At 32.3% G+C, this 16,153-nt stretch overlaps 1 protein-coding gene across 1 annotated transcript; it reads right to left on the bottom strand.

Moving 5' to 3' along the window:
* Nucleotides 1–2,940: 2,940 nt before the first annotated feature.
* LOC145616872 (sugar transporter ERD6-like 16) lies at nt 2,941–14,554 on the bottom strand. Its single transcript, XM_081671590.1, has 19 exons — nt 14,343–14,554; nt 14,191–14,253; nt 12,801–12,890; nt 12,619–12,678; nt 12,444–12,509; nt 12,296–12,361; nt 12,132–12,207; nt 11,937–12,001; nt 11,779–11,871; nt 11,588–11,668; nt 11,315–11,399; nt 11,152–11,198; nt 10,985–11,047; nt 10,848–10,907; nt 10,683–10,736; nt 10,528–10,587; nt 9,778–9,892; nt 9,577–9,674; nt 2,941–2,979 (listed from the first exon to the last, which is right to left on the bottom strand). The coding sequence occupies exons 1-19, from the start codon at nt 14,538–14,540 to the stop codon at nt 2,941–2,943; spliced, it is 1,479 nt and encodes a 492-aa protein (XP_081527716.1). The 5' UTR covers nt 14,541–14,554.
* Between the last annotated feature and the right edge of the window lie 1,599 nt (nt 14,555–16,153).

The raw sequence follows: 16,153 nt of genomic DNA, 5'->3' as shown, positions 1-16,153 counted from the left end.
AACAATACAATCAATCCAATATCAATTCAATCAAGTAAAGCAACTTTTCAATTTCAATTCTTGATTTATTAGTGGCAAGCAACATTTATTATTTATTTCTTTACTACCTCGGTGTATAAACACCTTGAGTGCATAAGGCACCCCAAACTCTTAACCTTGTCTTATAAGACATGAACCATTCCTTTACTCATCCTATTTCATTAAATCATGAATGAGTAATAATTAAGTCATTTCACCAATCACATACCTTTGCCTCTAAGCGCACCTTGCATAATTAGAACATAACCAATAATTACAATAAGGAATAGTGCACGTCAAAGGAAATTCACAATGTATAACCAAACAATTTAACCCAGTCATCCCTAGACATGATACTAAGTTCTCGATCCGTCCTTAAACATGCACCTAAAAGCAAGGTTTTGTAACTTGTACGTACCTTGAGCAAACGAATTGGTATGCCACTTTACTAACTAGAAATCACCTTCAATAAACTCCTCTCCTAAGCCAAATAATAACATCTCAATCAATACCCAATCAATTAAATTTACAGCAATACTAACTTACTTTAAAACCTTCAAAATCCAAATCAAACAACACTTTAAAACCTTCCCTTTTGTTAAAATTAAAGGCTTATATATAGTTCTTTAAACTTTTCTTCATAAAAACCTTAAAATACACTCTTATACATGAAATTACAGCAAGTTCAAAGTCTAATAAAAATCTGAAAATTATATAAAAACCCCTAAAATCTCTCTTTTTAATGGGTGATTAAACCCTCTTTATAAAACATCAAAAGTAGTACTTAGAAACTATTTCCAACACTTGAAACTTCAATAAAAACATATATTTATGCTTAATTAACTTTAAACATAATTAATTTTATTAATCAAACTCAAGGATAATATTTTAAGTATGTAAAAACTTCGTTAAAATCAAAAACTGCCCGAAAATCATATTTAGAGGCTGAATTTGGCCTCGAGAGGGTGGTGCTCACTACCAAAGGTAGTGAGTCTTTCTTAAAACGTGGTTTCCACATGGAAAACACTACTTTTTGTCAAAATCGGATGAGTTTAGAACCTGATTGGGATTAAAACGGGATTAATATTAACGAACGGAAATCTAAAAATTAAAACACGAATCTATGTGTTCAAAATAATCTGGAATTAAGTAAAACTAATTAGTAGTTATAATCACCAAAATTTCAAAACATCATTACTATAAAAGCCCTAAATCAATTGTTCATAAAAACCCTAAAATCATGATTTTCAATAAATTGAAACCCTAGGTTTATAATTCATAAAATATGAAATTTATAACATAAATATAATCTGAAATTTATAATCTTTATACCATTAAAATATAATTTGATACTAAAAATATAATCTTTATACTAAAATCAAAACCCAAAACAATTAAATTAACATTAAGCAAAATAATGAAACAAAGGAGGATGAAAATAAGACTAACCTTTTTGTGTGGGAAATTTTTGGAGATTCATGGGATATTTATAGGAGAGAATTATTGTAGGGTAAAAAGAAAGATTGGGCCTCATAAAAATAATGGATCGATTAAGTAAACAAATGGGTTAGGCTTGTATGATTGGACATAAATTGTAGAATAAAGGTGCATAAAATAATTTGTTCAAAAAATTTTCGACCCAGATTATAATTTGAAACTTTTGAAATTAAATTATGAAAAATAACAAATAAATATTATAAATAAAATAAATTTTCATTTATAAAATATTTAAAAATACGGGGGATTACAATCTACCCCTCTTAAAAGAAGTTTCGCCCTCGAAACTTAACCCAAAAGCCATAAATTTTCCAAAACCATTCAAACTTTTGTGTTTTATATTGCTGTAAATTGATTGATTCTCAACATGCACACTCAACAAACTGAACTTTATGCTTAATAGACTCATACTTGGCCAAAGTTTACATACTTTAATTGCATGTAAATACAACAATAGTGCATATTAATAAGCAAAATAATGCAAACTCAAGCAATAAATAGCATAATTGAGGTAAAAAGCGTGAAATTACATCACATTCTACCCCTCTTAAAGAAAAGAGTTACGCCCCCGTAACTCACCACAATAATATCATTAGGCATTTCTTTTTCATTTCTTCTTTCTGCAATAATTTATCCATAACTTGTTATTCTATAATTTCCTCAAATTTGAATAGCTCAAATCATAGGCACTCAATAATCTCTTTAGCTCTCCTTAGCTAACAACCAAAGGCTATTAAGAGCTGTAAAAATCTTACAGGTGACACTGTATTTCAAATGAATCTCCAATGTAAACAATATATACGCAATCTCAAGATCATGGTAGGGTAATTGGTCTCATAAGATTTGTCTTGGCAAGAAGCATTATCATTTTTTTCCATTTTGTTGCAACACACATCCATTAAGTAAAAACTTCAAGGCCACCACTCCTATTAGGCAAGACTAAAACAAGTGCAACGATTAAATGTTCTTTAAGAGTTAAAAGGCTTGTTTACACTTCTCATCTCATTCAAACTAACTCTCTTTCATCAATGTATATACAACAATCCTCAAAAGTCCTTTACAACCCTCTTTAAACATCTAATCCCAATAAACAACTTATATCGGTCACATTGTTAGGTGTAGACCACTTACTCACCACTTGAATTTTTTTGTCCCAAAATGAAACTTACTTTCATTAATAAAAATTCACACTTCGAAAACTGAGCATATTACAAGTCGTCCCTAAAATGTCACAGAATCCTCAAATGTCTATTATAATTCTCCTCACTCTTCAAGTATAGCAAGATATCATTAATAAAGCCATATATATATCGAATTACTGTACTCATGGAAATACTCGATTCATTAAATCCATAATGATTGTTAATACATTATTAACCCAAAAGGCCTGATTTATATTTCCATGTTTATAAATCCATGGGCTCCTCAAAATTTTTTTCTCTCCAGCTTGGTTTTCAAATTCTCCTAACGAAAGTCAATTGTCTCACGAATCGTATCCCTATTCTCTTTCCACCAAAGTTATGCTCCTCAAATTCTCATGGCAATTCAAAACAACAAAAACTCATCTTTCACTACCTAGTTCTACAAAAAAGCAGAGTCTCCACTCTCCTTAAAGTATGCGGCTTGACCAAAGCAAAATTCATACACTCCTCTCGCGTAGTTTATCATCACCAAATATATATATTCATCAATTCTCCAAGTACATTCCTAATTTGATCATAAGGTTTCTCAAATAAACACTCATTGGTTGCAAAAATTGAAGGAGATATTAAATAATAAAAATATAGATCTTACCAATAACCTAAAGCACCAAATAAATAATAAATAACATCATTAAATAAGCATAACCAAATAGTCACATAATTACATGCTTCATATAATGATCATCCATACATACACATTACATTGCACAAATCATCACAAATTAATCTATATTGTATTCTTTAATCCTTACACATGATTCTAGGTGATCACAACACCCAAATTTGCATGATTATATAAAACATATACAATTAAATATAACTTGCATAAAAACTACATTCAAAATAAATGGCACCAAGAATTAAATTATAATGCACATAGAAAGATATCATCTGTCCTATATGCCCTTCTTAAGACTACCCAAATCTCACACATAAAATAAAATAAATAATACTAAGGATCAAAGAATAAAATAAGTACGCAGGTTCAACTAATTTCAAAAATAATTAATAACATAGTAATTTATAAAAATACATATATTTTATTTAAACTGCCGAATTATTTTAATTAAAATAAAATAATTTTTTTGAAATTAAAGTTTAACCTTAAATCACATCATAAAATCCAGAATCATAAGATTTAAAACATTAGGCGCCCAAAAACTTTTAAAGTAACTTTAGTGGTAATTAAATCGAACCAAAGCTCTGATACCACTTTGTAACACCCCAATAATTCTCTCTTTAAACCTCTGAGGACCCTGAACAATATTCAAGAGAATTACTGGCGTGCTACCGCCACGTGTTCAAACGTTAAGGCTTTATCAGAAAATAGCAGCGGAAAAACTAAATCAGTTATAAATAAGTTTCAAAACCAACGAATGAAACCAAATTAAGTCATACAACTTGGAACCATTAAGGCCCTTATTCAAAACCCAATAAAAGTAGTAAGTGATTAAATTCAGTGTTCAAATAAATTCAAACCCAAAAGAAATAGTGTCGAATAAAATCGAATTAAAATAAATTCAAACTTGCAAAAGAAATAAAATGAAACAACCAACTCTCTACTCAAGATCCCACAACTCTGATGAATGCTGCATGTGTAAGAACCTGTGGTAATTCTGCTCCCCAATATTACAAGTGTAAAAATTGGATCGTCACAGGGTCATTGAAAGGCGAAGGCCATGACCAAAGAAAGACACACAAAGCACGCAATCAGCAAAGCTGAGTACATACAAGCTGCAAAATAAATTAAGAATTCCATAACATGCTACTAATAATCAATCATCATGCATCATTAAATTATAGACTCAACACACGACTCAACTATTTATATTACTAAGACTCCATTAATTAATAATAGGTAAATCATTATTTTTATTCATTGGATTACGCAATAGACAAGGTTGTCCAACCCATGCTCCATTTGGAACATCAATAAAAGAAAAACCCCATGCCTCCTTTCGGAAACATCAATAAACATCCAACGACCACGGGCGCGACTCCGTGACCGTAGTTAGTATGAGATCTCACCTAACTCCTAGTTTTGAAAAATATTTGAAATAAGAGACTCGTAGATCAGACGGCCTCGAGAAAAGTACACGGCTAATACCCCATGTACCCCAACCCCTGATTGTCATTACTCCAGAAGTGCACCAATCCAGAGTTTTATTGCTCATCCATCTTGCACTTTACGTGATTTACAGGTTTAGACTTGGTGATGACTCATATGCATAACAATACAATCAATCCAATATCAATTCAATCAAGTAAAGCAACTTTTCAATTTCAATTCTTGATTTATTAGTGGCAAGCAACATTTATTATTTATTTCTTTACTACCTCGGTGTATAAACACCTTGAGTGCATAAGGCACCCCAAACTCTTAACCTTGTCTTATAAGACATGAACCATTCCTTTACTCATCCTATTTCATTAAATCATGAATGAGTAATAATTAAGTCATTTCACCAATCACATACCTTTGCCTCTAAGCGCACCTTGCATAATTAGAACATAACCAATAATTACAATAAGGAATAGTGCACGTCAAAGGAAATTCACAATGTATAACCAAACAATTTAACCCAGTCATCCCTAGACATGATACTAAGTTCTCGATCCGTCCTTAAACATGCACCTAAAAGCAAGGTTTTGTAACTTGTACGTACCTTGAGCAAACGAATTGGTATGCCACTTTACTAACTAGAAATCACCTTCAATAAACTCCTCTCCTAAGCCAAATAATAACATCTCAATCAATACCCAATCAATTAAATTTACAGCAATACTAACTTACTTTAAAACCTTCAAAATCCAAATCAAACAACACTTTAAAACCTTCCCTTTTGTTAAAATTAAAGGCTTATATATAGTTCTTTAAACTTTTCTTCATAAAAACCTTAAAATACACTCTTATACATGAAATTACAGCAAGTTCAAAGTCTAATAAAAATCTGAAAATTATATAAAAACCCCTAAAATCTCTCTTTTTAATGGGTGATTAAACCCTCTTTATAAAACATCAAAAGTAGTACTTAGAAACTATTTCCAACACTTGAAACTTCAATAAAAACATATATTTATGCTTAATTAACTTTAAACATAATTAATTTTATTAATCAAACTCAAGGATAATATTTTAAGTATGTAAAAACTTCGTTAAAATCAAAAACTGCCCGAAAATCATATTTAGAGGCTGAATTTGGCCTCGAGAGGGTGGTGCTCACTACCAAAGGTAGTGAGTCTTTCTTAAAACGTGGTTTCCACATGGAAAACACTACTTTTTGTCAAAATCGGATGAGTTTAGAACCTGATTGGGATTAAAACGGGATTAATATTAACGAACGGAAATCTAAAAATTAAAACACGAATCTATGTGTTCAAAATAATCTGGAATTAAGTAAAACTAATTAGTAGTTATAATCACCAAAATTTCAAAACATCATTACTATAAAAGCCCTAAATCAATTGTTCATAAAAACCCTAAAATCATGATTTTCAATAAATTGAAACCCTAGGTTTATAATTCATAAAATATGAAATTTATAACATAAATATAATCTGAAATTTATAATCTTTATACCATTAAAATATAATTTGATACTAAAAATATAATCTTTATACTAAAATCAAAACCCAAAACAATTAAATTAACATTAAGCAAAATAATGAAACAAAGGAGGATGAAAATAAGACTAACCTTTTTGTGTGGGAAATTTTTGGAGATTCATGGGATATTTATAGGAGAGAATTATTGTAGGGTAAAAAGAAAGATTGGGCCTCATAAAAATAATGGATCGATTAAGTAAACAAATGGGTTAGGCTTGTATGATTGGACATAAATTGTAGAATAAAGGTGCATAAAATAATTTGTTCAAAAAATTTTCGACCCAGATTATAATTTGAAACTTTTGAAATTAAATTATGAAAAATAACAAATAAATATTATAAATAAAATAAATTTTCATTTATAAAATATTTAAAAATACGGGGGATTACACAACCATTGAAGGTTAAGAGTTCCAGGGCTCTAGGTCAATACTTAGGTTGTCCCATGGATGTGGATGGAAGATCGAGCTCTAAATTTGACAGCATCCTGGACAAAATTCAGCAAAAAATTACTTCGTGGAAGTTTTCTATGCTGAACCAGTTAGGGAAGTTAATTCTGATTAATAGTATCTTGCTAGCTATGGCTCAACATATTTTGTCTCTGTACTGGTGTCCAAGGGCTGTAGTAAAAAAGGTAAATGGCCTTCTGCTTAGATTCTGGTGGAGCTCTAATGAAGTAAAGAAAGCTATATGTTGGAGGAAACAAGAGGTTCTTCAACTACATAAAAATGAGGGGGGTCTGGGATTAAAAAGAATGGAACACATAAATACTAGCCTACTCATGAGACAAGGGTGGAGAATGTACAAGAATCCAAACCTTCTAGCTAGTAAAATTTTTGCTGCCAAATATGGAGGAGATCCAATATCCATAGGATATAAAGGACGCATCTACAGGAAAGGTTCATGGGCAGCCAAAAGTTTAGTCAAGGCAGTCAACTTAATGAAGGAAGGGATAGGAAGAAGGATAGGTAATGGACAGAGCATAAGTATTATTTAAGATGTGTGGATAAGGGATAACAGAATTCAGCTGCGTACTGGAGCAGAAGCTACTCTGGAAAGAGTTAGTGATCTAATGACTTTGGATAGAAGGTGGAATGTTGGGCTGATCTGGAGGAACTTTGATGAAGCAACAACTAGAGATATCTTGTCTACACATATCCCTGCTCAGAATTGCGAAGATGAATTCAAATGGATTGCTGAGAGAAAGGGTGAATTCAGCTTTAAGACAGGTTACTGGATAGCAGCCAAACAGACTCTTGTTTCAATATGGAGACCAAAACCAAAGGCATTCTGGAAGTTGTGGTGGAAGTATCCTCATTTACCACCAAAGTTGAAGATGTTTATCTGGAGGATCTCACAGGATATTATCCCTACTAGGGATAATCTGGAAAAGAGAGGCATCCACTTGGATGGTGGCTGTAACTTCTGTAATAATGCCTCAGAAGATATGAACCATTTGTTCAGATTTTGTGAGATCTCAAAAAGAGTGTGGGCAACCTCAACTCTAAGGATCAATTCAACTAACCCTCCCTTTCTGTCTTGCAAGGAATGGATCTTTAATTTTTTATACTATTGTATGACATGTTTGATTAATGGCTCAGGAGCTTTGATCAACTTTGTGGCAATCCTTTGGGCAATCTGGCCTACACAGAAATCAAATCATTTTCAAAGGCGTGAGTGTCAACCCGAAAGTTATTTTGGACTTGGCTCAGTTGCACGCAAGAAAGTGGGAGAATAGCAGCACCAGAAGACAAGATTTAAAGTTTGCTACTCAAAGCCTTAAGGAAGCTACGCTACCACTGATTTGGAAAACAGGAGCTGCTTCAACACATCATTTTGTTTCAGTGTGTGTGGATGCAGCTTGGAAGGAAGAGAAAGCGTATAGTAAAGGACAATGGAGAGCAGCAATAGCATGGTTTACTGAATATCCCAATGTGCAGCAGGTGCAAGGTTGCAGGAGAATCTTTGCTCTTACCCCAACACAGGCAGAGGGATTAGCAATGCTGGAGGTTCTCAAGCATGTTCATAATGAGGAAAAGAATATAATAATTAAAACCGACTCGGCTCAAGTGGTCACAGCATTAAGAGACCCTGAACAAGCAGAATAGGAGCTGAAGCAAATTGTTAAGGATATATATTATGATATATATTATGAAGCTTGTAGAAGAAACTATGTTGTATGTATTAAAGTAAATCGTGACAGGGTACATAAGGCACACTTCCTAGCTACTAGCTGTAGGAGGTTTGGCTAGTGTGGAGGTTTTCCTCCTTTCCCCTCCTGTCTAAAAATAAAAAGATTGGACAAAAAGTTCACAAAAATGAGTACTCCAAAAAACCAAGTAGAAAATGGACCTTATGAGTTAAGATTACCCTTAAGTATATCTTCATGGCCTATATCTAAATGGGCATTCTAAGAAAACTAAACATGGCCCAACCCACTACAACTAGTCAAAAGGTGGTAATGTCATACAAATAACGTCTCAATCTTATGTTAAATACAAGTCCATTTGATAGACAATAGTAGATGACACATTGACGTTGATGATAATGAAATTAATCAAATTATATGTCATATTGTTAAGATATGAGCTGGAACATGCATTTGCAAAATATGAATATGCAAAAAAATATATGGAGTTACATAAAAGTACTAATCTAAATTTTTCACAAGTGTGTAAAAAATATATTGAAGTTTATTACAAGAACATACAGATTACCAATTCTAAAAGAACTACTTTGAATAATACGGAATAAATTTTGTATTGTTAGAGTTATGTGATATACGAGTATTGCACAAAATAACGCTTTATTGCATCTAACACAAGTTCTAGCTAGTTCTTGTGTCATAATAAAGCTTGTTTGTCTCAACTAAAAGCTAGCTAAAATTTTGCTTATTATCAAAATTGGGTTTAATTAGTAATTCAGTCTTTAATTCGATAAATATAAGTTTTACTCTGAAAAAATCAATAACATGAAAGAAAATTACTCTTTAGTAAAAGTTATTTTAATCGGCTATATTTTATTTCAATATAGGTGAAATTGGGACCTTATTGTATCTACACTCTCCAAATATAAAGCTTCTCTATGTATCTCAATATTGTCATATGTACAAAAAAAAAATGCAAAATCTTCAATTTCATCCTTTATTAAATTTCAAATAAACCTCAACCATTAAAATAAAAAGTTTCAAATTTAAAGAACATGTAAAATTAAAGGTAAATATGAATTATTATTTTATTTGGTTGATTGTGACTTGAATGTCTTCTAGAGTCTTTCCCTTTGTTTCTGGCACTAATTTTGCCACAAAGAGGACATTAAGGGCACAAGCTGCTGCATAGAAATAAAAGGTGCCTGAAATGAAAACAAAAATAAATAAATAAACTGATATTTTCCCAACTAATTTATAGTCCATAATTAATTTTAAGCATACAAAATAAAAAATCAAACAAATTACCTGCAGCACTGTAATTAAAGAAGAAATTAAAAGTGTAGGAAACTGCCCATGCACAAAACCAGTGCACCAAATTGACCAGACCTCCTGCTACCCCTTTCACATTTATTGGGAAAATCTGCAAGGATTAACATAAACATTAACTTAATCAGTACTTATGACTAAACGAATATGTCGAAATCATTTAGATTATGGCTCGAATGATGAATTCACACTAACTGTTGCGTTTTTATAAGCACGTTAAACTGTCATATTAGTAGATACGTAGTCACACAACAATAGTGTACTTATTGTGAGACTAAGGTGACTTTCTTTTCATCGCATAATAAGTTAGTGTAAGACAGTTTCACCTAAGACCTTTTCTTGGCTTGCTTGCACTCATGAATGCATCTCAACTTTTAGCATGACTCCGTAAGATGACATCAATTTAACTAACAGTTTTTCATAGGTGGCTAAACGTCCAACTACAAGCAAAGTTTGATGCAAAAGGGTATATACTATATATACATCAACCATTTCGCAATATAATCTTGCTTACAAACCTTTGTTATATATCTGACTTTGAGTTTTTGGATGTTAAGCCACATGCTAATCAGATATTAATTTTCATATCTCAGTTTTGACATATTTACACAAGGGGTTAATAATGCAGCTCAGGATGTACATGAAAGTTGAAGAAAGGCGCCTTCATGTACAATCATACAGTAAAGGCATCAAAGGATGTATCATGTATGTTTTGAATTACAGTCGTACCTCTGCCATCATAACCCATGGAATCGCTCCAGCTCCAATAGAGAATGAGCCAATGTACAGCTGAGAGAATTGCAGTTTATTTAAAAGGAACAGAGAAACAGCAACATGACATATCATATTATTCATATAACATTGGTTTAGATTAGACGATTTACCAATGCTCCTCCTAGGACTAAATACGGAGCCTCTGTCACAAAAAATCCAAAGCGCTGTATCACAATAACACCTCTTAGAATCAATAGAATCAATAAACACATTATGATACAATCATGTAATGTAGGAGAAATTGTGTAGATGTTTTTATGGGATGCATGTATTACCTTAGCTAAAAATGCTGATCCTACCAAAAAGCATCCAAAAAATGTTCCTGCAGATGAAACCTGCAATTCGAGTTATAATCTGAATGCTCCATCATACTTTTTTTTCCCTGATGTATAGTTGCAAAGATTGAACTTACCAACAAGAGAGGTTTACGGCCGCTTCTGTCCATCAGCACTGCACCAATTGCTGTTATAGGTATCTGCAAAATTTACAATTTATTTAATTTTCTAGTTTCATTTGCTAGTATTTTATCTTAGCTTTCAGTGCCTTTCACAAACTAAGTCATACTGTGATCTAGAATACCTGTATACTTGCATACATTATGATTCCGAATTTGCCTGAAGGAAAACCTGACAGCATAACGCGATTTGAAAATTTTAATCTACAATAATAACTAAATAGAAAACCACTCTGGTGAGTTTATTGAACAGAAACATATCTACACATTATAAGTCCACTATCTTACCTGCAGCAACAAACATTTCGCTTGCATAGAATCCCATGCCGTTAGCACCACCAAGTTGTTGCAAAAGCATAAGTCCAACCCCAATCTACAAACCAAAAAATGTTTTTATGCAATGATATTGTATTATACGAAGTACATAAATAACACAACAAAATGTCTCTTGAAAGCTGTTACATGCTGTCAAAAATACGATTCATGCTGAAGCTTCAAAGTAAGATCTTATTGGTTTGTTTTCATGATTAGAAAAATTGAGGTGTTAAGCTTGAGACTCACTGTGACTGAACGCTTATATCTCTGTTGGAAAAGATCCAGCATCCTGACTTTTGGCAAGTGTTCTATAGTTTCTATGTTTTCCTGTCATCAAAGAAAGTTAACCAATCACTTATGCAGCAATTTGGAGGACTTCATCGCAATCCCTTTGCATCAACGTGTTCTTATAATGTGATTATGATTAAGAATCTCACCTGAATTTCATTTGCTTCAGTGGAAATATCAGCATCTTTCCCTCGAAGCATTCTCAGTGCACTTTCGAACCTTTTCATTTGCCCTGCTTTTGCCTGCATTTTACTTTATTTATCAGTACATATGGTAAGAGCTAATGACAGTCACAGTCACATCTTACCAGCCATCTAGGTGATTCCGGTATGTAAATGAGACCGACCAAAAGAATGATACACGGTATGATTCCTTCATAATGCCAAAACAAGGGAAGCAAAAGAAAAGGCTAATACATTAGTGAGGCTTTTCAATCTGTAAAAAAACAGTACTATTCATGATTTTATACACTTCAATGAGTATGTTATAGAGGAAAAATCACCTGTTAGTGCTAGCACTCGCCAGGTGACAACTGTTCCAACAAAACAAGCAGTTGAAGCTCCAGTCACAATCATAAGCTGCAAAAATAACCACTATGAATCTATTCCCACATTTTTTTGTTTTTCATTATGCAGCTTAAATAGTGATTAGGCCATGTTAACATACCTGATTCAGTGTGCCTAAACCTCCACGGAGATTTTTGGGTGCAATTTCACCTATGTATATAGGTACCTAATATAAATAACATCAATACTATGTTGATACAACCACAATATTGACAGGGAATGCAATTATGCAAAAGCCGAAAACATACCACATAAGAGGAAACTCCAATGCCATATCCAGTCAGAAACCTTCCAATGTCAAGTGAAATTGCCTCCTACAGATATAAAAAATTGAGTAGAATGCAGCGTGATTAGTCTGCAAAATTGATCTCATTGCAAAGTAGCTAGTGTTATTGGAGATAAAATGATTTAGAGTGCAGTTACCTGAGAGAAGTAAATTGCAACCCATCCTATAATGCATGAAACAGTTGACATAGCTAAAGCCTGTTTTTAACAACAAATAATTCGATGCAACTCATTAACGAGTATCAAAACTCATCCAGTATTTGGTAGTCTAACATAAGGAAGATTGTCATTTCAACTGTGGAATTCAGAATGTTTGTTACCCCTTTACGGCCTAAGTGATCAGCAATACGTCCACTGGTGGTTGCGCCAAGCACAGCTCCAATGCTCAAAATGGAACCAAACAACGAAAACTGAAAGATGCAGCAGAAGAAGATTTCATGAATGACACATTAGAGAATGAAAGTTACTTCTATTCTCAGTCTCAGTCCATATAAAAACTGATTAATACTGCTGTTTTTTTTCCTTAAGACTTCTAAGGCTAGTTCAAAAGTCAAGTACATGACTTAACTTATAAAACTTATGGCACTATTTACATGACTTTGATCCTAATTTTCACTCCAAGCATTTGGTGACATATTTTACAAAGGCAGCAACTTTATAGTATTATAATGAGAAGATCTAAATCCTTAATATCAATAAGTCTATCATTTATCAATGGTGTGGATCTTTTTGTTGCAATGGCTACAATGGCATTAAAAACATTGAAAAAACTTCATTCCATTGGTGCTATATGTGCATTTTTTATTAATCATTATGTGGTACATTGTTATGAATGACTTAAATTTTCTCGGGAGTGATCATTATACACCCAGGTGTATCTAGATCTAAGAACAGCCAAGGCTACTTTCTGCTCATGTGTAGCTCTCTTATTAGTTAGCCCCGAATTTACATATGACCAAAATGTAATATTAGGTGTCCCTAGAGCTAGGCACACACTAACTTAGGGACACCCAGATGTATAATGGAAATTGCGAATTCTCCAAAAACAACCCACTACAATCTATCTTGTTGATGATGGGTTTGATGTAATTTTTTTGGTATCTTTGAAATGAATCAGAAACAAAAGGTTTATGTGCAAAGAATCAAGAAAATGTAACTACCCCAGCTGGAAAGAGATCATTAGTACAGTGTATATTTTACATTTACATTAAATCAGAAATTTATCTTTTTTGACAAAATTAAATGCATGATTATTTTCTTCATATGAAAGATATGTGTAGATTTTTGGCTTTCAGGCATTTACAATAGGCTCCCTAATCTGTGTTCACTGTTCAACAAGGTATATAAAGTCTTAGGTGGAGCTGAGTCATAATAATTATCCCGAAATATTAAAAGATATTCCAAAGCAAGTCTTACTGTAATATTTAATCACGAAATATTAACAATCAATTCATCATAGAGTAAATGACAGTGTTTTGGTCTCATGACAAATTATTGTGAGCCCATGTCATACAAGATAAATAAAAAAAATAAATGAAAAAAAAAATTTTAAAAAATAAAAATTAAAAAAAAAAGAGAGAGAGAGAGATGAATACCTCATGTGTTGTTTAATGGTAAGTTATTATAAAACCGTCTCATATCAGATCATGCCACAAAATAATTTATGATTGCGAAAGTAATATTAGCTTAAGGTTATTAAGTTGCACTCACCTCTGCCACTGATAAGTTGAGGTCCTTAATTATAGATGTTTGAGTAGGTGCTGTATATCCAACCTATAAACATTAACAAGAATTTTTTTTCAATTTCAAACACAGATTTAATTAACAGAAAATGATGAATTTATAAGAATAAATGAACTTACACAAGAACCAAACTCAAAGGAGCCCATGACAGCAACCATAGTACTAATAAAAACAACTAAATTTGACCCTTTATCAGCATTGCCTTGAGAAGAAGACTTGTTTTCGTGGCCATTGATCTTTCGATGCTCGATTAATGGCTTCTTAACATCTTGCATAGCTTCTCTTGCACCAATTTCTTCGTCATGCTCAATAGTCATTTTGCGAAACCGGCTTTAGACAATAAGCAGGGTGAACTAACAAGTGACCCCTGCAAAGAGTTATATACCATGCAAATGCTAGTTTGTATTAATAACAAATTGACAGTAAACAATTAGTCAATGATTTGTAGACTTTGTCTTAATGTGGTAAGATAAGCTGTCAAAGATTAAGAATATTAACAAAACAAAATTGAAGGAGATCTAATCAGAAGATAATGACATCAAATGTATATTATAACTTTGTAGCCTTTGTTTGAGAACTTTACCTACTAACCAAAGATTCTTTTGCTAAAACTCTTGTTGGTACAAAAGAAAATACTGTTTTGGTCAATATATAATCTTATTTACCAATTATCTTATTATATGTAATTACATTATTACATATACTTTGATTTCTTTCAATGATAAAAACTTTATTACATATACTTCTTGATTTCTTTCATTGATAAAAGCATTATTACATATACTTCTTGATTTCTTTCATTGATAAAAACATTATTACATATACTTCTTGATTTCTTTCACTGATAAAAACCAATTGTCCTAAGACACGTGTGTACACACCAGTGGTCTTAAGACACGTTTGTACTTACCAATGGTCTTAAGACACGTATGTTTATTACTAATTACCTTAATATATAGTATAGTTTTCAAATGGCTACAATAAAATTCCCATCATTAAAATAGATCAAATCTTAACCATTCATTAAATTTTGACTAATCCAAACCTCAGACACGTATGTACTTGCAATCCTTCTCGATCACTTTCCCACCAGTAAATAACTAATGATCCTAATTAAGACACGTAATTTCTGACTATTGGTCCTAATTTAAATTTGTGAGTAAATTTTAATGATCTTAAGACATATACGTACTTACCAAAAACTCACATGTGAGCTATCCCACATTGTTTTTTTTTTTTTTTTTTTTTTCAAACAATCCCACAATGCTATTTGCTAGTGTAAGTTTAGTGGGCTTACTGAGTTACTCCACCCATCTTGCAACTAATAGAGCCATAGAGGAAGCACATAGCATGTAGTACTACATAGTACGTACAGTGGCGCCATACGTATATGCTTATCTGCAATCCAAATCCGAATAGAAAATGTGTAAAACTACTCCTGATAGCTGTAACAAAGTGTATACCTTGCAGGCATGCAGCTATATGAGTATCATCTTACTAACCATGACACCATGACCATATGTCCATATTAGTAAATAGTAATGGTGGTGGCTCGTGGTAATGGACGACCTTTATCCCCAAACATGTGTTTTTCTTTGTAAATTTCCGGTACCACTCATTTGTCACCTCTATCATAATGATATTTATGATGAAATTGCAGTAATGGGGATGGACTCACATAACTCCCTTGCAATTGAAAAAATCTCCAATTCACCTTAAAATGAGTGCTTCAACTCATGCTTGATATAATGCTTGAACAGAAGCACCCAACACAGTTAATAGAAAGACATATTTAAGTTAATATCATACTCCTACATATATTGTAATTTTAACATACTAGTCCATACTAAGGCCTTATTCTTTTGGACTTATTTTCAATTTAGTTTATTTCATATTTTACTTCATTTTCAGTTCAATTCAGCTTAGTTTA

Source organism: Chenopodium album, chromosome 26 (assembly GCF_948465745.1).
Source record: "Chenopodium album chromosome 26, dcCheAlbu1.1, whole genome shotgun sequence".
NCBI classification, from domain to species: domain Eukaryota; kingdom Viridiplantae; phylum Streptophyta; class Magnoliopsida; order Caryophyllales; family Amaranthaceae; genus Chenopodium; species Chenopodium album.
Note: the sequence above shows the minus strand (reverse complement) of the source record. Positions and strands in the feature narration are given on the sequence as shown.